General features: G+C 39.9%; 1 protein-coding gene across 8 annotated transcripts in view; it reads right to left on the bottom strand.

The window, feature by feature from the left end:
- The window catches only part of AFF3 (ALF transcription elongation factor 3), a 239607-nt gene that overhangs the window by 73650 nt on the left and 142595 nt on the right, over positions 1-23362 (bottom strand). For all 8 annotated transcript variants that reach the window (XM_083610449.1, XM_083610448.1, XM_083610447.1 and 5 more), the window contains 2 exons: positions 20176-20215; positions 14880-14931 (listed from right to left, as the gene is read on the bottom strand). In XM_083610449.1, the coding sequence (XP_083466575.1) occupies positions 14880-14931; positions 20176-20215 (92 nt within the window). The remainder of the gene's footprint in view (positions 1-14879; positions 14932-20175; positions 20216-23362) is intronic.

Genomic DNA, 23362 nt, shown 5'->3' with positions numbered 1-23362 from the left:
CAAATTGCCTACCAGCTTGCTGAAAGTGCAGTATCTCCCTTCCTGTCAACCTAATTGCAAAGCCTTTCTGTTTCTTTCCTCAAAATAATTTGCTTCCTCAGCTATTTTCACGGGTTTACACTTTTACCTTGGATATGGCAAAGCAAAATTAAGAGATCTGAACAGTTATATAGAGTACTACATATCATTTGTAGAATATCCATGGGGCTGTATCCATACTAAGTTCCTGTTGAACTCGGGTCCCGCTGAATTCAATAGGTTAGGTCAGCATGGTGATTTACACCTGGTTTATTTCAATGGGAACTGAACACAAATTAGTTAGTCTGGATCCAACCCCATAGTGTGTCTCATGGCAAAATAAGAGACAGAACCATTCCTATTCCAAAAAGTCTATAGCATAGGGCAACTTTTCCAAACTTGATGCTCATATTTTATTTCATTGCAGCTCCCATTAGCCCCTGCCAGCATGGCAAATGGTTGTGGATGCTGGTAGCTGTAATAGAAAGCATCTGGAGGGCATCAGGTTGGAGAACGCTGGTGTAGAATTATTGGGGGAGGGAGTTAAAACAGGAAATGAGAGGGGAAAGGCACAATATGTTTGCTGGAATAAGTTGTAGAGTTTATGAACAGGGCAAAAGAGAAGTCAAGAGAAATTTTGTAGGCCTTTGAGAAATTTGGCACAGCTTAGGGGGACAGCTTTTGATATTAGATGTGGCTGGCTGAATAATGTGGGACATCCTCAGAGATTATAACGTAGGAAAACTGCTCAGAGGCTTTTTGTCAATTAAGCAGTATATAAATCTTGTCAAACAAATCAGAAGAACAAAGGTCCCAGGCAAAGATGAATTGAAAAAGATAACAGCCGAAAAATAGTGTGAGGCATATCTGTTGAGATTCTTGAGACCAGGAACAAGGTGTTTGTGCTGAATGAAAGGGATGAGGAGAGTCTGTGGAATAATCTTAAAAGAAGCATGATGCAATCAAAATATAATGGTTTTAGCAGCTGTGTTTGAAGAGAGATCAGACAAAAGAGGATGGGCGATGAGAGAGAGAGATGTAGAGGTCTGGGCAGGAGATGATCTGAGCATAAATCAGGGGCTTTGCTGTTGGAATGATGAAAAAGAGCAGGTTCTGTGGTACCTTTAAGAAAGGGATTTGCTTTTTCTCTGGAAAACACCATGGATATTATATACATTAAAAATAGTATTTCAGATTAAGACCTAAAGCTCAAGTTTTATTCAGTTTGTGTTAGGGCCAAAAAGACTGATTAATTTGAAGGATCAATTCATTAATTCGTCAGATTTAAAACTGTGGCTCTTTAATCAGATCTTAATTGAACCCCTCCCCTATGAAAGGGTTTAAGCACTGAGGTCATTGTGAACATCCTGTTAAAGATTCTTGATTCAAGCAAATTCATTTAGAGAGTTTTCTAAACAACCAATTAATTCTGTATGATACATTTCAGAGGTAATGTTATAGTTGCTGCATCAAGAGACTGCAATAAACAAGCTAATTAGCTGACATTTAAAACAAGATATTGATTCTGTGAAATTCTTATGTTTAATTGGTTGTGTGCTGTACTTCAGCCTAATTAGTTATAAAAGAAAGTAAAAAAATCACTAGTTTTGAGTTTTTATATGTGCTATTTTTTCTGCTGTAAATAAGTGGTTCTTTGAAAAACATGAGTGATTATACATTATGCAATCAGTAAAAGTTAACAGCTGTAAAATATCCATATGATGCATTTATTCTACATTATTAGTTGACGAAACAGAGAAAACTTTGTTACAAGAAAACCAATTTCCTACTATGTGATTTCATACAAAAAATAGCAGCCTTTCAGTGAGATTTTCCCTGGAACTGAGGTTCATAGTAAAAGGTCATCTTACCTCCCTATGTGCCATGGTCTTGAACCTGATTTATAGTTAACATCACATGTAATGATGTCAGGATCTTTAACTTCAGATCAGAGAAACCTGCTGTTTAGGGGAGCCACCAGAGGCTTGCCTTGCCCTCTGCAACTCTTGGTTCTTTCCCCTGAGCAACTCATCACTAAAGTGAAGGGACTCTTGTGCTTTGCCTCGCCTGTCCTGGACTGCCACCTTTTGGAAACTGACCACCTGTTTGCACAAGCAGATACCTGAGTCTTTACTCATGGCTCTGGACTTGGCTACAAACTCAAGAAGCAGAGAAAGTGTTTTGGGCTTGGTCACCCACAAGGGTGGAAGAATCTGCCAATTTTGGTTCTCTCAGCTTCCAGTCTTAAAGCCAGTTTTCCACATTTCTGCAGCAATCTTTTGTGTCTTATTTATAATCCTTATGAAAATTCTTCAGCATTTTGGTGTGATTTTCTCCTAACTATACACATTCATATGCAACTGACTTGTCTACACATATATTTTTTTTGCAAGCAACTTCCCCTAATGCAATGAATTTTTCTATCTTGTTTTGTTGTTATTTTTATGCACACTTTCCCCTAATGCAGTACATACGTTTTTGTGAACGTGTTGTTGGAAAACTGCACCACAAAATTCAGGTAAGTGCGAAGAAAGAAGCCTATAGACTTCATCACCCAACACACAGCAAAACAATTAAGTAGCTCACACAAACTTAAAAGTTTTCCAGTGAAAATGTATTGACCTTAGATGTTAAAAATACCACGTGTTTGTAATGCCTACCATGTGCATTATGGATATCCTGCTGTCTACCTCAGGAATCCACCTCCTTGGAATTCTGCTCCAATTTGGCACATTAATTCTTTCTCCTTGCTTGTAATGTTTCCATTGCATTCATGTGGGACACAGCTTTGAGTGATGTCATGTGTTCTGATCACCTACCAGGGCATTCACTTTTCTATAGTTCTACTTGGCCACAGTGCTGTAAAATAAAACTTGTATGTGTATCTTTGCACTTCAGAGAATTGAGTATGTGGTCTGTTGGTCAAACCTTCGCCTTCTGAGTGTCTGTCACCCCCTTCTTTTGAAATGATATTTATGCAAACTGTGCACTTCTTCTGTTTACATCTTGACCCAGCAGTATTTACACACAGTCTCTCAGCCCTGAATTGATTGATTGATTGATTGATTGATTGAATTTATATACCACCTGGAAGTCTCAGGGCGGTTCACAGAACAAAATCAGAATGTGGATATGTGTTCAAATGTAAGCTCTTATCCCTCAACGCACCCACAGAAGCTCATTTTCTAGATTGGGGCAATTGAATAATTGACTCATTCTTTTTCTTTCCTTTTTTTCTAGAATAATGTAAGCACATGTTCCACACACTGAATGATGGTTGGAAGGCAACTCACCCTTTCAAAAATAAAATATGTAAAGCTGTGTGTCATATGAGGATGAATAAGTAGAGTTTGAACAATGGGAAGGTGGAGGAGGCTGGAAGTTCCTGTGTCTGGAAGACTGGCCACGCTGCCTGTTCTGGATGGCATTGAACTCTCTCTCAAAGAGCAAGTTCATAGCTCAGGGGTGCTCCCAGACTCATCTTTATCGTTGGAGGCTCAGGTAGACTTAGTGGCTGGAGTGTCTTTTGGCTGGTATATTATCAACTATGGCCGTTCTTGGAAAGGGCTAACCTAACCACTGTGATTCATGCACTGCTAATCTCAAGACTTATTATTGCATTGTGTTCTATGTGGTGCTATCCTTGGACCTGGTCCAACATCTGGTCCAGGAAACCTCAAGGATTTCCTGATTCCTTATACCCCTGCCTGATCACTAAGGTCTTTCTGAGTGTCACTGTCAGCAGTCCCTCATGGCTCATTCATATCCAGCAGGAGCCATGCGTTCAGTATTGAGGACCCAATTCTCCTGGCTGAGAGTAGACAAGCCCACTCCCTGTTAAAGTTCCAGCACTTGATGAAGCCTTTTAAAAATTTCAGCAGGCATTTTAAGTCATCCCCCCCCCCGATTCTATGGTTAATTTTACCTGATTTCACATCTCCTTTGCAACCTCATTGTACACCACTTACAAACCACGGTGTAAAGTGTTTAAATAAAATACATTGCTTAAATGAAATAGAAAAATAGAAAAACTTGGGTGAGAGTCCACTGGGCATTCCATGTAGAAGCAGCATATAATAAAAAATATGTTTTAAAAGGGAATGTCATAATAAAGCATAGAATGGAAGGCGAGGCTTTAAGCAATTAGCAGTAGACATGCCATACAGAGCAATAGCAAAACGTTGGAAATCAAATACTACTAGACTCATGGCTTATTATTCACTGGAGCACCTTTTTAAAAAGAAGGCATTCCACAACTTCATCATAGAAATGTAGAGTTGAAAGGAACCCTGTCCCATAACCTTGGCGTTATGCACCAATAGCTTGGAATAGCTGAAAAAACAATTTACCAAACATCATGTCCTATACAACAGACTTCACATGTAGTAACATATCCTGCCAAACACCATTTCTGAAACTAAAAGCAATGCCTTGACCAGAAATAGGTTTTCCCACAACTTGAATCAATAACTTTAGTTTTTAAAATTATCCCTAGAAGAATTTAATAGCACAAATCCTATGCATGTTTACATGCAAACAAATTGCATTGGGTCCATTGGTACTCATACTTCTAATTACTATACTACTCAGTTCTCACTTTATGAAATATAAGGTATACCTGACTGGCATCCAAATTGGAAAATGTAATGTCTGAAGTAGAAAGAGAGCCCCTGATTTGTTAAAGCCATCAACATCATCATAAGAAACCCCTTTGGGGCATTTTATGGGTTTGTTGCAAAAGACTTAGGCTTGTATAACAATTCCTGATTAGCTAGAATTGTCTACGTGACCAAATAGGAAGCACGTCCTTCACTCAAAATGAGTTTCCCTGCCTTTACTGACATCACAAAAGCTGACCAGTTTCATAACATTAGAGCATCCTATATATGGTCCCTGATAGGCTGAGATCTGTGAGGAAGGAAGGGGAAATAAATGGATAAGGAAGGAAGCAGTGACTGTAAAAGACTGGCAAACAGCTCCAGAACAGGTAAGATTAAAAGACTGGATGGAATCAGCATCCTAAAACCTCTGCTTTTAATTGTACTGTGAAAACATATGGCTTAGCCCTGGCCTGAAGTGACTCCAGGTGGATTCTCATTGTTATATTTTCCCACAGCAACCATTTCTCCAGCTACTTTATAGCCGAGATAAATGTGGTACTTTGCTTTGCAATTGGATATGCAATATTCAATGTGCTTGAGAAAGTATCTCTGCCGTTTCAGTGAATGGGGTAAACTCCTTGGTATTTTGGTATTCAGCATGTGGTGGAAGAATGAGGGAAAGAATGAACATCTCTTCCTCTAGTTAGAGCATATGCAAAGATTTTTAACTGTATATTTCCTCAAGTATCACTTCTAGGTTTAATATATGTGGGTAATGCACAGCTGAAAGCTCCATTCTGCATGGGAGTAGAGTGTATGGCTCTGTTTCACCAGAGTGGTACATGCTCTGGTTATCTCCTGCTTGAACTATTGCAATGCACTCTATGTGAAGCTACCTTTGAAGGTGACTTGGAAACTACAACTAATCCAGAATGCAGCAGCTAGACTGGTGACTGTGAGCAGCAGCCAGGACCATATAACACCAGTCCTAAAGGATCTGCATTGGCTCCCAGTACAATTATGAACACAGTTTAAAGTGTTGGTGCTGACTTTTAAAGCCCTGAATGGCCTTGGCCCTGTATACCTGAAGGAGCATCTCCACCTCCATTGTCCAGACTGGACACTGAGGTCCAGATCCAAGGGCCTTCTGGCGGTTCCCTCACTGCAAGAAGTGAAGTTACAGGGAACCAGACAGAGGGTCTTCTTGGTAGTGGTGCCCTCCCTGTGAAACACCCTCCCATCAGATGTCAAGGAAATAAACAACGATTTGACTTTTAGAAGACATCTGAAGGCAGCCCTGTACAGGGAAGTTTTTAATGGTAGATGTTTTACTGTGTTTTTAATATTTTATAGAGAGTCACACAGAGTGGCTGGTGCAACCCAGTCAGATGGACAGCATATAAATAAAATAATAGTACTGTAGTAGTAATAATAATAAGCAGTAGTAGTAGTAGTAGTAGTAGTAGTAGTGTCTTATGATGAACACCACCTCTCTATCCTAAGAAATGACCTGGTGGAGTAATACTAAAACCTGCAGCCTAAATTTTATCTGTTGAAATATTTAATTAATAACAACATTTATTTACTGATATGTGCCCATGTTTAGAACGAGGTTTCCTGTGTCTAAAGCTGACGTTCTTTTCAATGAACCTTATATGACTAGAAAGAGAACAAAGGTATTTTGTTCATAGTTGCATATTATACAGATCCTGCATAACTGTAAAAAAACAACACCAAGCTATTCTGAGCCCTTAATTTATCTCAGAACCCATATTTAGTGGATATACAATTTAATTTATGATGCAATGAATCCTGACAAAAAGAATCAATGACAAAAGTTTCATCAATCACTTGGCAAGAGATTGCTCAGCAGTTGGATTCAGTCCTATAATATTTTGCTTCCCACTTGCTTTGCTATCGTCGACTGAATATAACTCATAGCACCTGAATCATAAAGAAAAGAATTTCTGTCTGGAAACTGCATAAAAAAAGAACAACAATAATAACATCTGGAAAAGCTCTCTTGGTATCCTTTTTTAAAGCAGTAAAATTATTAAGTACAGTTTTAAAAAGGATACCAAGAGAATCCACCATTCGTTTATGAAAATATTTGCTCTTACTACTGGAATATATTATGCAGTTTGTGCTTAGTTTGTAACACACCTTTTAAAAAACATATGCAGGGAAAAAAATCTTCAATCAATTTCTAGTCTGATTAATTTCTTCACTTTGAGACACTAATTGAGTTTCAAAACTCTGCAGAAAAAGAAACACATTCAAAATGTGGGCATGGTCTGGCTAGAGTTAACTCCTATTAAGCCCCACTAGTTTCAATGGGAGAATTGAACAAGAGTTTAGAAATCATAAACTGAACTGCATGCATGCATAATATACCAAACCAAAATAAATACTTAGAGCCAAGGCTCATGTTTAATACAGGATCTACAATTTGTAACGATAATTTGGAAACACTCTTACCCTGAAGAACGGAGACTCCAGTTATGGCTTATAAAATCAAAGGCTACTATATTTGCTTGCAACAACATCCTAACCGATGCAAGTAGTTATATGTACCACAATTAAAAATAAATAGCTTCAGTCAAATCCAAGACCAGATCTTGATGCAATGTAATGTAGTAGTTTGCCTTGTTAGATATAAAAAATAGTCTGTTAAAATGCATTAACTTAAGTGAAAAATACTTAAAATTCAAAATTATTAGCTGATCATAACGGAATAACATGATTATATAGTGGTTAAAATTTCTATTTCTATTTCCTTGCTTTTTGTAAATTTAAAGAAATAGACTAATATAAAAATTGATGAGCATATAAAATACACATTCTGTACAATGAAGTTTATTTAGATCCCATGGACTGACTCTCAAAAACCAATTTAAAAGTAAAGTTGGAGAAGCTGTCACTGAAAATCTTTGCAGTTAAAAAGCAAAAAAAGCAAATGATAATGTTATAAAATCTCTCCTGCCTGGATGAGCTTCAGTGTTCAAATGTTAATAGGATCTGCATTAAACACACACACAACCAAAACCCTGGATCATATTCAACGTAAAAAGTCTGTGAAACAGACTTTTTCCATATTATGACCTCAGCCCTAAGTTTGCCCGCCCCTGCAAAGTGCTAGTTATTTGAATTGGACAAATGCCAGAATTCATTCTCTTGTTATTTTGCCTTCTGTCCAACACATTTCTATCCTTCTTAAAACTATTAATTCTCTATTGACTCAAATTTCTTAACCAACATTAGTTGAGAATGGAGAGGTAAACCAAAAAGGATTTTGAAAAGTTTACAGTTACAGACAAATTGTTTAAACTAACGTAACTTTAAATCTATTTGGAGATGCAAGAAGGAAGGAGCAATTTTAATTTGTAAATTTGGATTACAAATCACACCTGCAACTTTTCAGCAGTTTTCTGTTTTATTGGAATGATGTGTTAAATAGCCCAAACATATTGTGGTAAGACTAAAGTATGTCTTCCCATAGATTCCCAGTAGTACGAAAATGGGAGTACTTCTACATTGATTTGCACCTCAAATGTTTGGTGCCCTAGAATATTAAAACCAAAATTAGCTTTAAGAATGCTGTGCCTTCCACAGTTCACTATCAGTATCAGAACCAGGCTGGGAAACTTAGAACAGCATACTACAGAGGGGTGGGTGGTTGGGTTAAGGCTATCACAAGTTTTGTTCCCTATGTGCTCCTTTTACTGTTTAACTTCCACCCCCTACTTTGCAGTCAAAGTCATGAGAACAAACCACCCCCTTTCTCAGTCATGTTATCACCAATCCCTACTGAACAGCTAGGCTCAGGCAGTTTGCTGCAGTTGCTGACAACTGTTCATTGCTGTCTCCGTGTCTCTCGTGGCAAGCTACTGAGGAGCAGCCTGGCAGGCCTATTCCCACCAATAATGATGTTGCTTCCAGTGTATACACTAAGCACTCATGAGGACCGTTCATTATGTAGGCTCTCCAAGAGTTCTGTTTGGAGCCACCACCATGGATGGCAGGCAGTCTGCCACTTGGCAACTGGTAGGGAGCAAATGCCAGCAGAAGTCAAGGCCAGAACGTCCACACCCAAAACACGAAGCTGAGCCTAATTGCTGGAGTGTCTTTCCTTTCGTACTCTGCACTCGAAAGGATGGTTTCTAGTAGGGGAGATCCAGGCCCCGTGTCCAGGAATCTCTGGAATCTCTGGATTGCTAGGCACTTGCAGCAAGTGCCACTGTGCTTGATACTGGCGAGGGCGTCATTGCATCTGCCAGGTTGTCCTTGCATCTGCCAGCTTGTGTTATGTGTAGGGCTTGGTTTTGACATGCAGGTATGTTCCCATTATTATGCGTGGGTTTGTGTCTTCCATGGCTTGCACTATGTATGTGCATTGCCACCACACCACTCCATGATCAGCAGAAGCCAAATATTTTGCCATGGTTGCTGGAGGAGTGACAGTGGGAGCTGCTCTGTGCTCTTTACTTCTTGTACAGCTACTGTTTTCCTCTTGACAAAGAGCAAATACGATCCTGACTAAACTGCATTAACGTTCCACCGGCAAGAACTAGCTGCCAGCTTGCCAGAACTACTAGGATTGTCCTATCTGACAAGTTGCCACCTCTCAGCTTTTTCCATGTGTAACTTGGATGTAGCAGCAGCGATAACAAAGAGTATTAACATCCTTCAAAGGGACCATTGATATAAGGTATGCAGAACACTTTTGCGTTCTATGGGGTGGAGGGGAGAAACATTCTGGAAATACTAAACATTATTATGATTATCATTCAGTAGACAGAGAAGGGCATCAAAGTGTATTACAAATGATTGATAAGGTACAGGAAAGGAGCTGAAATTAAAAGAACCCTCTGCCTATGAAACATCCACTGCCTTTTGTTGAAATTTCAGTACAGAATTTACATTTTCTCTGTTCCCAACATCAGTTCAGAGATAAAAGAGCTGGTCCCAGAAAACCAAATGGATTCTGCCTTCACCTTGCACTCCAACATACACAGCACCAATTTATAACCCCAAAAAGAAACCCATTTATTTCCTGCGACTTTTTTTTTCATCTCAGAGATAGGTTATTGTTTCTTTACATATTTTAAGTAAGGTTTTGATTAAGATTGCATCCTCTGGAAAAGAAACAGTCATCAAAAGAAGGAAGCAAAGACAGTAAACTATACTGCCTTATCTTTCTCTAGCCTTCTAAAAATTCTGCACAACACTTACATCATCTTATCTTCCTGTCTCATTCTAAATATTTAATTTATAGTATTTCACATTGCCTTCCTGTGTCTGTATCATCCAAGTACAAATCAACAAACCATTTACTGTAATAAACTACTATACTGCAGAGCTGACCTAAGCAAAACGTATTCCAAATGGGTTAATCGCCAATACTTTTTTTTTTAAAAAAAAGTTTCTACGTTTAGCATCCATTGATTTTTATTTTTATTTTTTGTCATATCACAAACACATGCAAAAGTCTGTGGGAAAAGACACCTAGGACCTATTCTGTACTAGATAGAGATGTGGCAAACAGTATATTTTGATTCACTCTGATAAATATCTCAGATAGTATTTATGTAGGGTTGCCATATTTCTAAAAGTTAAAAACTGGAGAGGTTTTTGAGTTTTTTGGGCAAAGTTGTTTTCGGTGGGGGGGGGGTTTGAGGTTTTGGCCAAAGTAGTTTCCAAAAGAAATGAAGTTTTCCAGCTATTTTAAAGGAAATTTCCAACATGGGTTTCCCCAGACAATTTCGTGATTTTAGGAAATTCCACCCAGACACTATTTTCGACAGGCAAATCCCATATATGTTCATGAAAATCTGGACGTATGGCAGCCCTATTTTGTGTGATTTTTTCATCATTTGAATGTACAGTATATCTAACATCAATATGCTATACGTAGTTAGATTTAACTATTTAGATCTAAAGAACTAGACTTGTCTAAGGATGTGTGTATGCTCTGTAGAGGAAGCTACCAAAGGTGTTTTATTTTCCAAGTAAAAAGTAGTTTAATGTGCTGTGCATGTGTGTATGTTTGAGTGGATTTCCAAAAGGGTATTAATAAATGCATGACATTGTCTTTAAAATTCTAGCCACTGAAGTGAGCACAATAATATTTGACAGTAGTTGGTTAGCTTTCCTCAAGTCATGCTCAAAGTAAACAGGTGGAAACAGTACAATGAAGCTAGTACATTTTGTGCCAGATATTTGGTTTAAGGATAAATATCAGACTTTTTCCAGCACAATTTTCAAGACCTCCATCACTCTAAGAAACACTAACTTCATTCATTATAAAACTGGTACATTTTTGGTAGGCTGTCTAGTTGGGGGGGGGGGAGAGAAATTCCCACAGGCAGATATTACAAGGAATCACTGATGCAGTATAAAAATGCTAAGAAAAAGAAGCCCCAGAGGTTATAATTTTTTTTAAAAGAAAAAACCGTACAAATATATTTCCTTTGTTGTATGCCATTGGGGTTTTTCTTTAATTATACATATAAAATAGGCTCCACTCCTCACAACAATTAAGGTGAACAAGGCAGAAATCAAACATCCATTTGCAGGTTCACCATACAATCACGGAGCTAATTTTATATGTAAAGAAGAAAGAAAAAAGTGTTTAGTTGATAAGAGGGCACGCTAGTGACCTTCACTTCCTGTGTGATGCTCAAAGGAGAGACCCATGCATCTACCCTGCGGAGATATATATTTGATCCACCTACGTCTGTTACTCTCAGACGTTACGGCTCAGAAGATACATTAATTCCTGTTCCAGTCATTATATGAAAGCAGAACAAGAGCAATTCCTGTGTCTGTTGCTGTCATCTGTTTGCAATGCCTGAAGACAGCCATAACATCTTGTATCTAGTGCGATAGTGGCACCCTCAGAATAATAGCGGTTTCCCTTATATCCAATTTTCAAATTGCGTGGTGTCTCTCTCCTTGAAACCGCAACACACCTGTGCCACACTGTTTCTGGCAACCTCCTGAGTTTAAAAAAAAGATGATGATGCAGTTCAAAACAAGGGAATGGCTTGTTAAGGCATGAGTTTTCATAGGACAGAGTCTACTTCATTACATACACCAGGTAGATTGAAAAGTTATATCTATTTAGCATCTTTAAGCAATGCAGCAAAACCTGGCATAAAGTTACAGTGCTACAAGAGGCGGTTTTAGGGTAGCGCAACCGATTTGGCTGCACTGGAGGGGGCACCACAACAATGCTGTAGAAAATAGTGTGAGAGGTTGGCAGAGGGGTGCTGCTGAATTCTGCCATTGCACAGGGTGCCATTGAAATTTGAGAGCCCAAAGTCTGCCACTGGTGTTATCAGGGATGTAAGAAGGCAGTGGTTCCCATTCTGACTTTGTCAAAATTTGCAGCGTTTCCGTTCTGCTGCAGTTCAGTTTCTGCCGGATTTTCCGTTATGTGCCATTATTTATGTAGCCTACATTCATATCATTGTAAAGAAAATACTGAACTATTGCCAAAAAGTCATGAATTATGTACTGCATATCTTTTTTTCTTTTTTTATGACAATGTCATGAGCCCCACAGTGACAGACAAGGAGGGGTAGTCCTTGCAGGATTTGTCAGAAGGAGAGGAAGAATGGAAGCAGAATACTAAGTCTCTTGGCAATGGGGTTGCGGATAGTCTGTTAGGAGACATCCCCACCCAGATGTTACCATTCGTCCCAGTGGAGAAGGGGGAGCTGAGCAAGTCAGTCATTACCCTACCTTAAGAATGAGGTTGCTGAAACAACCTGGGGGGAACCTGGGTTGCATAGTGAGCTGGCTGAGCAAATTCAGGCCCTGCCTCCAAGGATGCACTATTACATGCACTGACAGAAGCAGACCCACCCTACTTCCAGTGGTGCCTGTTGGCTTGCCCAGTTTCACTGTATGGGCTGAGAACTGCAGAAAGGTTGTGCCTGCCGCACCCTTCAAAATGGGAGCAAAGGGGGCATGTCAAGTGTTGAGACACTGTCTTAGCTTGTTCCTAGCCATGTAGCTCAGAGCCCTACTTCTGAACAATTGATTCTGCTACCTGTATCTTGAACTATGTTTCAATTGTGGAATAAAGTCTTCATGAATTACTGAGCCTATAGACCAAGTACTGAGTATGAGAGCCAAGGCAGACAATAACACGAACAATGGTATTTATTGACTGATTTCCTTTCCTGATCACAGATGAACACACAAACTGCAGTGATTTCCTTTTCTGCTTCATCCCTAAGTGCCTCTGGATGTGGTTTTTCAGAACAGAAGTCTGGAAAAACTGTGGCCAAAAGAGCCAATTGTCTCAGTGTACATTGTAGGACTAGTAGGCACTCCTAGACTCTATTATTATTATTATTATCTTGCCTGGAACTTTGTGAGATAAATAGATGCCAGAAGCGATGACATTTAGTTATCTTTTTTCTTTTTTTTAGTTTTTGGTAATGGAGTAATCCAGATAGGAGGGAGTTGATTTCCTCCCTTCAGAAAGACTTAAATGTAAATGTTCCACTCATGAATGGCTCTCCGCCTGATTCAGGAGGGTAATAAACCTGTCTGTGAGAGTAATGTTCGATGGAAGCAATAAATCCAGTGAAAGGATGAATTAACTGCCATTGTACCTATGAATGTTCAGTTTGTATATGGAGTTTCAGATTTGCAGAAACAAAATCAACTTGTTCCTTTTGAGTTTATAAGGTCACTAAGCAATTACTTTATATACATATGCTTTATAGACTTTTTTTGCAGATAGGAATCCTTCATATTTTTGTTGTTATTGTTGGGACTGAAGGAACTGTGAACAGATCACTCACTTTGGGAAATGCCACTGGCTCCTATTTGACATTAGTAAACCGATAACAAGCTACTTGAAAATTTGACTTAATAGTGAAATTTCAAACCATTTTTTCTAAGTGTGTTTTAGCTCACTAACCTCAGTTCCTTTCCTAAAAGGGCCGTGAATAAAAAAAGAAGAAGGTAAGTGTGCACCATGGAGTAAGAGGTGCCCACCCAGCTGCCTCCATCTCTCTTTCCTTTTTTGGCCTCCTCCTTTTTCTTAATTTCTGCAATTCAGGAGGAGCTGTTATGCTCCATATCAACCAGGGGCATAGGGATGATGCTGTAATAGGCTATGTTGCCATGAATGGAGGCCCAGTGATTCAGGTGAGAACTTGCCATATAACTGAATCAGAGAGAGCTGCAGTTCATTAGAAACATCTGGGCATGATTTTCAGCTTGTGGGATTCTGAGCCTGCATGGTCTTCTGCCTTGAACTAGTCATAGAATGTGTGGGAAGAATAAAGTGCGTCCTATAGGGCGAAAAATACGGTACTCACCCCTCATATTCTGTAACAAAGATTTTGCTACCAGGCTCTGTCAAATTGTTTTTTTTTAATATTTGTTTTGAGGAGGTACTTACATGCTTTACTGTTATTAAGAATATTCTGCACCCAATCACCCTCATTGTGCCTTTACGTGATACAATACTCTCTGAACCAAAGGGTATCAATAACTGACATGATGAACTCTAAAACTCACAGGTCTGTACTGTTACATGAAAAATTGCCCATTCAAACAAGTAAAAAGGTTGAGACTTAACTCTGACCATTTGACCTAAATTAAGTTTACTTATGTAGCCAGGATTTCTTTGATTTTCCCCCAAGCTTGAAACCTCAGTCTGTCTATTTGTTTATTTGGTGTTTTATAGTGGTAGAAACAGTTGAGTATTTTTTAATATTGAAACAAAACGAATAAAAGGAGCTGCTCTCACCTTAGAATGGTGAATACTGATGTATTACAAATACACTTTCTTCCCCCCCCCACTACTTTTGCTAATTCAAAACCATCAACTAATCGAGGGAGACCACTGATAAGAAAGTATAAATGGATTTCTTTAATTCAAAGGTGAAGCTGCAGAATGCAGCGTTAAAAAATTGCAACAGTGCATCTAAGGCGAAATGCAACATGATATGTTTTAACTAGTGAGCCAAGCTCCTGATTTCATTCAGGAAGCCTTTCAATTTTTTATGAAATTATACCATCCTTACTCAAAAAGTATACATTCTCTTTGTTATGTATGCTCTTTAGAAACCAAGGGATATTAAAGCTTACTAGACAATTAGCAAAAAATCCATCGCTGAAAGCATATTTTACAGCAGTCCTTAAAAAGTAAAGAGAATCTCAAATGGATACAATTTGTCAAGGAAAATGAAACTATACCCATTATTTCTGGCCACAAATATAAAACTGACTTACGATGTATGTGATGTACTGTTTTCTGGATTCTTTGATTCAACATCACCTTTTCCTTGGAAAAAGAAAAAGAAATTAATATTAATCATCCATAATTGGAGAGGTCAGTACATTATGTTAACAGCTTTTCTGAATGCATATAATCACATTTTTAAGGCTACATGTGGCTATAGGGAACACAGTTGAAATTTATTAATGTGATTAGTGATAGCTTTGCCTTTTAGAATCCCTTGAGTTTGATCCAGACCACGCGCAGAAATTAATGGGACTTAGGTTGGTCATGACTAAGTCCCATGCTACATTAAGTGGCAATAGTTAGGAGGCACCTCTGCCTAGCTAGTCTTTTCCTGCCCTATGTGCCTTTAAGAATTAACATACCACTTAGAAGCAAAGCTTCAAATCTAATGTCCCCATTGACTGCTTCTAAATCAACATGTGATAGAAAGCCTGAGTCACCTACAATGCTCTGATTGGTCAAGAAGGGAGATTCTGTCCTTGGAATAATCCTTTTTTGTAAAATCTTCCCATAAAGACAATGTAGGATACTGTGTTCCCTTGAAGTCTAACCAATTTGTTATGGCATAAGCTTTCATAGACTGGAAACCATCACAAAGCCTTACAACATAATAAATTTGTTGGTGACACGAGACTCTGCTTTGCTTTTGCTGCAGCAGCAAACGAATATGACTACCTCTATGGATAGTTCACAGAAAGGTATGTACAGGTGAAACTCAAAAAATTAGAATATCGTGGAAAAGTTCATTTATTTCAGTAATTCAACTTAAAAGGTGAAACTAATATATGAGATAGGCTCATGACATGCAAAGCGAGATATGTCAAGCCTTTATTTGTTATAATTGTGATGATCATGGCGTACAGCTGATGAAAACCCCCAATTAACAATCTCAGAAAATTAGAATATTAAATGAAATAAGCAAAACAAGGACTGCAAATAGAGCAATATTGGACCTCTGAGAAGTAGAAGCATGCACATGTACTCAGTACTTGGTTTGGGCCCCTTTTGCATCAATTACTGCCTCAATGTGGTGTGGCATGGATGCTATCAGCCTGTGACACTGCTGAGGTGTTATGGAAGACCAGGAAGCTTCAATAGCAGCCTTCAGCTTTTCTGCATTGCTCGGTCTCATGTCTCTCATCTTTCTCTTGGCAATGCCCCATAGATTCTCTATGGGGTTCAGGTCAGTCGAGTTTGCTGGTCAATTAAGCACAGTAATCCCATGGGCATTGAACCAGGTTTTGGTACTTTTGGCAGTGTGGGCAGGTGCCAAAGTCCTGCTGGAAAATGAAGTCAGCATCCCCATAAAGCTCGTCTGTGGAAGGAAGCATCAAATTCTCCAAAATCTCCTGGTAGACAGCTGTGCTGACCCTGGACTTAATGAAGCACAGTGGACCAACACCAGCTGATGACATGGCTCCCTTTCACCTTTTAAGTTGAATTACTGAAATAAATGAACTTTTCCATGATATTCTAATTTTTTGAGTTTCACCTGTATATGTCAGAAATCACTAATCTAAGGAAGATGCTATCCTCATATATGGAAATTTGGAGAAGTGTAATTTCAAAGGATGGCTGTATTTTGGCCTGCATATTGTTTTGGATGAATTATCAAATGTTTAAATTCAGGCTGAGAATCACTTCTTGGAGTGGAGAAGGAAAAATGCACATATCTCTGTTTCATTTGTAAAAATTTTTTATCAAATATTCTGATGAACCTCAACAAGGGGCAACTAGCATAAAATAGCAAAGCAACATCTTTGTTGTCTTTGTGTATAACTTCTGTTGTTTAGAATATCTATCTTTTTCCTAAAGGAGGAATGTTTATTGCTAAGAGCCCTACTGCATTAATAATTGCAGAATGTACAGAAAGCACTGCAGATAAAAAAGTAATTTCAGGAGAGAGGCAATTATACATTAACTGCTAGAAAAAAGAATAATCTAAATGGGATGCACTCATCAGAGCCCTGTATCTATGTCTATAACATAGACATTATTGCCTCCTTAGAATGCTCAGGTAAAGAGGGGCCTGCTGGAATCTCTCCAAATTTGTAAAATAATTTTGATATTCAATATCAGGGGTAGCTAATGTGGTACCTTCCATATGCTCTTGGGCTACAACTCCCATCATCCCTGATCACTGGCTAGGAATAATGGGAGTTTTAGGGAACTATATTGACTACTCCAAATTTCTAATTTATCATCTTCAAACACTAGCTGTTGCTTGCAATGGCCTCATTTGGATGCAGTGCTAAACCATAGTTTAGTGCTAAAAACTAGCATGGCTGGTTCTTGGGTCTGAGTGCTCCCCATTCTTCTTCCAGTGTGGCCACAAGGAGCAAGTCAAGAACATTTACTTCCTGCTTCAAATTAACCACCATTTGTCATTACGTCTGAACTGGGACAAGCTGGTTCATATTAATGATGGTTAGCTTGGCCAAGCCAACTTCAGAAAATAGTTCATAATCCTAGCTCGTTCAGATAAATTATTGTTAAACTAACCGCAGTTTCCAGTTTGGACATAAAGACAACTGTGGTTAGTTGAAAACAGAAGCAAACATTTTCAGTCTCCACATATTGTGGCAGGATGTGTGTGTGAGTTAGAAAATAATGTGCTGTTATTCAGTAAGCAGCCAGGGGGAACACTACTATGTGCACCAACAACCCTCTCCTCTTCATGGCAATTTTCTCTTTCCATTATTAGTATGTTTCACAATCTGATGCAGGAGATGATTGTCAGCGCTATGCAAACATTCTGATTTCAAACAAGTTATTCATATAGCAAATTATTCAAGTTATGCTTCCCTTAAATTGTATTCAGAGCAGTTGGCTCATCTTAATCTCCAGTTTTCTCTTTAGTACTTCCTGCTGTTGCTGCTTATATGGCTACTGAAACCCACGCTCCTTACCATTTCATTATTTCTTCAGTGCTAGTTCTTCCCAACAGTGTCAAACACTGGCTGGTAATTAACAAGCACCACACTCTACTACATTTTGCCACACCGCTTTTAATCCTCGACCTTTCCCTTAGAAAAGTGCTGCCCTATATTACACCAAAAGCCTTCTAACATCTTCACCTCTGGATAGATTTCTCCTTGCTCAGTAGGTGACCCTTCTTCTCAAAGCTCATCTGTTGGCACAGAGCATTTTTCATCTTCAAACACAGCTTCTGTAATAGTGCTATCTGCTGCATAACAGATCATGAAGCTAACACAATATAGCTTATGAACAGGATGCTTTCAGGTTGGGAACAGGATAGGGCCATGCATCTTTAATATCATTATAGATTTTGGTTGAATTAGCAAAAGTTGGAATTAATGAAGATTTGTTTGAGCTGTGGCCGACACAGAAATTCCTGGACTTTGCCTATGCTAAGGTGTCAAACCAGCCTAGCAAGGCTGGCTGAGAAACAAAGCCATTAAGAAACAAAGCTATCATTAGGGCAAGAGTTTCTCTGCTGGTGGACAGAGGGGGAAGTTTCCATGTTATGGTGGGTGCAGAAAGGTTTAGGATTTCAGCTTCCATGACATAGGTAAACAGAGAGGCAGGCTGTGCCCACGGGGGGGGGGGGGAGTGTCATTTCACATGAGGTTTGGGATTTTCTGGCCAGGGCCTTTGGGAAGCAGGAGAGTGGAGCCAGAACTCCAGGCAGAGGCCATACAGGGTATAACCATCTTGGCTGGTCCTTGACCGCAATAAAGACTGGTTGATTGATTGATTGATTGATTGATTGATTGATTGATTGATTGAACGAACCATCTTGGCAGGATGGGACAGAGCCATGGAGATGGCGTGCAGAATGCCTTGGACTTCAATGCTACACTGTTGTGAGGAACAAGTGCTTCTTGAGATGGAATGCTGCATACTCTCTCCAAAGTTGAACCCAGGTGTAAATATATGTACAACACACTGTATTTCTTAGATGAACTAGCCTCCGCTGTGCCTTGATTTCCCAATGGAAACACAACCCTGGGTGAGTGTCTGCAACCCCTGGAATCTTATGCAGAGATTGGGGTGGTCTGCAACACTATTCAGGACAACCTTAATACCCATCAGGGATATCAGAGGAAAGAGCTAATAGCGTGTCTCACATAACAGTTTTCTCTTCCCTTACAGTACACAGTCCACATTTTTAAACAACATTAAAATGTAACTAAATCACTACTTCTAGGCTGCATTTCTACCTAAGAATTAGGTTGTCAGGAATGAAATAAAGAACCCAATGTGTTTGTTGTCCTTCCTTGGGATGTAGGCATACATAATCTCAAGACAAGTGAGATCCAATTTTGGCGGCCTACTTCAGCAATAGAAACCTGCTTTTGCAACAACACTTCTGGTTTGTCTTTTCATCCCTCTGGTTTGCCTTTTCTATCCCATCAAAGCTTCTCTAGAGAGTTGGGTATCGTCCTAACCAATGTGGGATGGGGATGGGCTTCGAAGAGACTGCCGGGGGAGGGAAGAATCTAGGTCTGAAAACCAGACTTAGATCCTAAGGTAAGTTTAGTTCACAGAAGGGAAGTTCTCCATCCCCTCCAACCTGCCAACGACCTCTAGTGACCCCCACCGACTTTGTTCAAAAGGGCCTCCTGAACCTCTGGAGGGGTTGAAGGTGGCTGCAGGTAGGAAACTTCTCTTTCAAAACTTATTGAAGTTAGCTTATCCTAGGATCCAAGCTTATATGTTAATCACAGGATGCTTTCAAAATTGGTGCTTTGTGAGCGGAATCACATCATATGCACATTTAATTTGCACAAATTCACTTATAGGCGCTTGGCTGCAGCTCCTGCAGAATAGGCTACCACGATCCCATCCACAACTGAAAGGACTCATTTTGGCTTTTCTGTATCTCTCAGCCTTCCTTTCTCGTTGCCTCCTGCCTCCTTCCGTCTCTTCCTTCCACAGTTGCTAGTTGCTGGCACGCGTATGGAGAAGTGGGGGAAGGTGGCAGAGACACGGAAAAGGCCTCCCCAGGAGGCTCCCCACCCCTCCCCACAGCCAGCAACCAACACACAGAAGTCGGGAAGGCCCCCTCTCCCTCCTCCACCAATCCAGATCCTACTCAAGGAAGGTGCAGGAACTGAGGGAGGAGTTGCGAAGAAGTGGCAGTACCTTGCAACCAGACTGGGAAGGGGGGTGATTTATGGTAATTTTGGCTATACACAATTTTTGCAATTCAAAATATGCAATGGATAGGTTTTTTCACTGCTTCTTCCTCATTTTATTATGTTCCTATAAGAGGAAAATTTCCATCAAATGCAGCTTCAACGTGAAAGTAATTCTTACTTTGATTGCTGTGCCCCGTAGAGACATGCTGCTGGGAGTCCTGAAAGAGCAAAGAGATGAATCGGTTATACCAATCGATAAATTAAAAACATAAAGCAGTGCAATGAACATGCTTTGTATTAACAATAGCAAACACAGTTTGTTGTAAATCTCAATGCTTAGCTCAACTTATGGAAGCCCCCAGATTCCTGTATACGTACTGGGAAAGAAGCAATGATCTTGTTCGGATGACTTGTGACACTGCTTCAGCCACTCTGGCAGGAAGATGGGGAAAGGAAAGGCACATCTTTGTAAACCCCTGGCTACTTCTGGAGCCCTTTACCACCCGCACCCTCTTCCAAGTGGGCTAGGAGGCAACCAGGAGGAAATCTCCTCTCTCTGACCCGCTGTTCAGAACTATTCAGTCAGGCTGCTAAGAGACGGGTGTGGCAAAAGGAAAGCAGTTGACGTAAAAATGGAAGCATCCAAGATCCAATACAGTTCAAACGCAGCCACAGATCCCTCCCTGTTCCCTTTCCCCTTCTCCAGACAGTGAAAGGAAGTACCAGGTTACACAACATAGCACATGCTTATACAGACAATATTTGCAGCAGTGGAGACAGTAAGATGTGTGCAATGGCGAGTAAGCTGAGTGGCAGGTGAGGGAGTGCTCAGTGCCATTACTGGTGGGCATCACATGGTAGAGATGCTTAGCCAGTCAGCATTGTGCAGACATTCAACCATTGGCACGGCAGTAGTACTTGGCATGGGCAATGCTGTCAACAGATTTCACTGGCTGCTGCTGCTGCTGCTGCACATTTTCACACAGTGCTAGCCTAGCAACCTCTATGCCACTGTGGAAGCCTTATACCATGCCTAGTAAGGCCACTGTCGCTGCCCAGGCATTGCTCAGTGTCTGCAGGTTCTTCACAGCACTTTAGTGGCCGCCAGAGAATCTTTATAAACAATTCAAATAATATATCAACAGTTTATAATTTTAATAGCTTAATTTATAATCTTCCATTAACTTCCTCATTAATTCCCTCAGCACAATTAATCTCCAATCTAATCTTAAACAATTTAAAATATGAAATCACTATAAATTAATTGTAAACAATTAATCTTTTTATAACCCATGGCTATCCAATTAATGATATCTTTAATCACCAACATAACCCCTCAGGGAAAAAAACCAATAATCAAAACCAATAAATTTATTCAGTTAATCCACAATGCTCACTAAAAACAATGAATTATCTCTTGCTGAATAATATATCTGTTCACCTAGTTAGAGCAGTTATACAATGCAATACATCGACACAAGCTTGTATTCAGTGTAGCACCAAGCAGATCATTTCATCAAAACATTAAGCACTTGTTTAATTTCAGTTGGTAACTGATTCCAGGGGGCTGGCACCACAACACTAAAAGACCAGTTCCTCTTGCATACAAAGCAGCACCTCTATTAAGAATAGTATTTTCTGAACATGGGGCATTGTCATGGTTAGATGCAGAAGAGCGGTGGGAGGCACCAGCTGGGGAACACCCAAGGGGAAGAAGACTCAGAGCCAGGGAAGTGGTGATGGGATGACGGTGAGTGGTCTGAGGGAGAAGAAGGAGCAGACTCGGAGGAGATGGTGTCGGAAGCATAAGAGGTAACTGTTTACTGAGCAGGAAGAGACTGTGGCAGAGGGCAGTTCAGATTCCGAGGCTGAAGTACAAGGTGGCCAAGAGGCAGAGTGGGATAAAGCAGTTACTTGGATCTCCTGATCCCTAACTATTTAAAACTTGAATCCAGAAACAAAGCACACACAGATTGATTAACATTAGAGTGATCAGTTTGGGCAGCACTATTCTGTACCAGCTAAACTTTCCAAACACCAAGGGCATCCTGAATTAGAGCACTTTACTATAATGAAGTCTGGAGATAGAATGAAAACGACAGACGTCTAAGCAAGTGAGGAAAGAGCATAGCTAGAGAACCTGGTAAACAGCAATCCTTGTCTTCCCTGCTACCTGATCCTCTAAAATAAGTGCTGGGTCAAGGAGCCTGATCTTTCAGGGGAAGTGTAATCCTGCACACAGGGTATGCAAAGTTTCAGAACAGGCCATAAATTCTTATCTGGATTAGCTTTAAGTTGTTGTTTTTTTCACTCATTCAACCTTGTTTAGCTGACAAGCAATAGGTCAGGTGTTTCCACTCCCTCCCTAAGTTTAGAGACTGAACTGTGTGTCATCAGCAAACTGATGACATCAGCTCCAGCAATCTATTATGTTGAAAATGTTGAGGATAATACAGAATCCTACAGGGTCTCATATGCCAAAGACCAAGGACTTGTGTAATGTTCTCTCAGCGCTACCTGGGATTTACCCTCCAGAATCAAATGAACCCACCTAAAAATGAGCAGCACCCACCCAACACACACCCATTCCTGTTAGGTGATGTAGACAGATGTCATGGTCAATGGAATAAAATGTTGTGAATCAATGGTCATACTCAGCTCCTCCCTTCATCTCTTTGCAGATGCCATCAAGTAGGGCATGTATTCTAAATTTTTATCTGCTGTTTTTCCTCTTACAGATATATCATACAGTGGTACCTCGGGTTAAGTACTTAATTTGTTCCGGAGGGCCGTTCTTAACCTGAAACTGTTCTTAACCGGAAGCACCACTTTAGCTAATGGGGCCTCCTGCTGCTGCCGCGCCGCCGGAGCACAATTTCTGTTCTCATCCTGAAGCAAAGTTCTTAGCCCGAGGTACTATTTCTGGGTTAGCGGAGTCTGTAACCTAAAGCGTATGTAACTTGAAGCGTATGTAACCCGAGGTACCACTGTATTTAGTCTTTATTCACAAGAGGGGGAAAGATCATATAAGAATACACCAAATAATAATATACCTACAGTGAATAGAACTGCCCACAACTGCCTAGAAAAGCCATAATAATTGTCATCATTTACAAACAGCTTAAAGTTCTCTAGGTGTTGTTCCAAGATTGGAACACAGAACCATCTTTGTCTGCAGGCTTACATTCTAATAGACAAACAAAAGGAAGAGAGGATGGGGGAACAAAAAAAGAAGCAAATTCAGGAACTTATTGTTTTTGCAGTTACATAAATTTTTATTTCTTAGATGCAATTGTTACAGGGTGGGGGCAGTTCAGGAAGAGGAGAAGCCAAATGGTAGTTTGTCCCAACCAATGGACAAAGTA

The sequence above is a fragment of the Podarcis filfolensis genome (genome assembly GCF_964270895.1).
Source record: "Podarcis filfolensis genome assembly, chromosome: 4".
In the NCBI taxonomy this organism is placed as follows: Eukaryota; Metazoa; Chordata; class Lepidosauria; order Squamata; family Lacertidae; genus Podarcis; species Podarcis filfolensis.
Note: the sequence above shows the minus strand (reverse complement) of the source record. Positions and strands in the feature narration are given on the sequence as shown.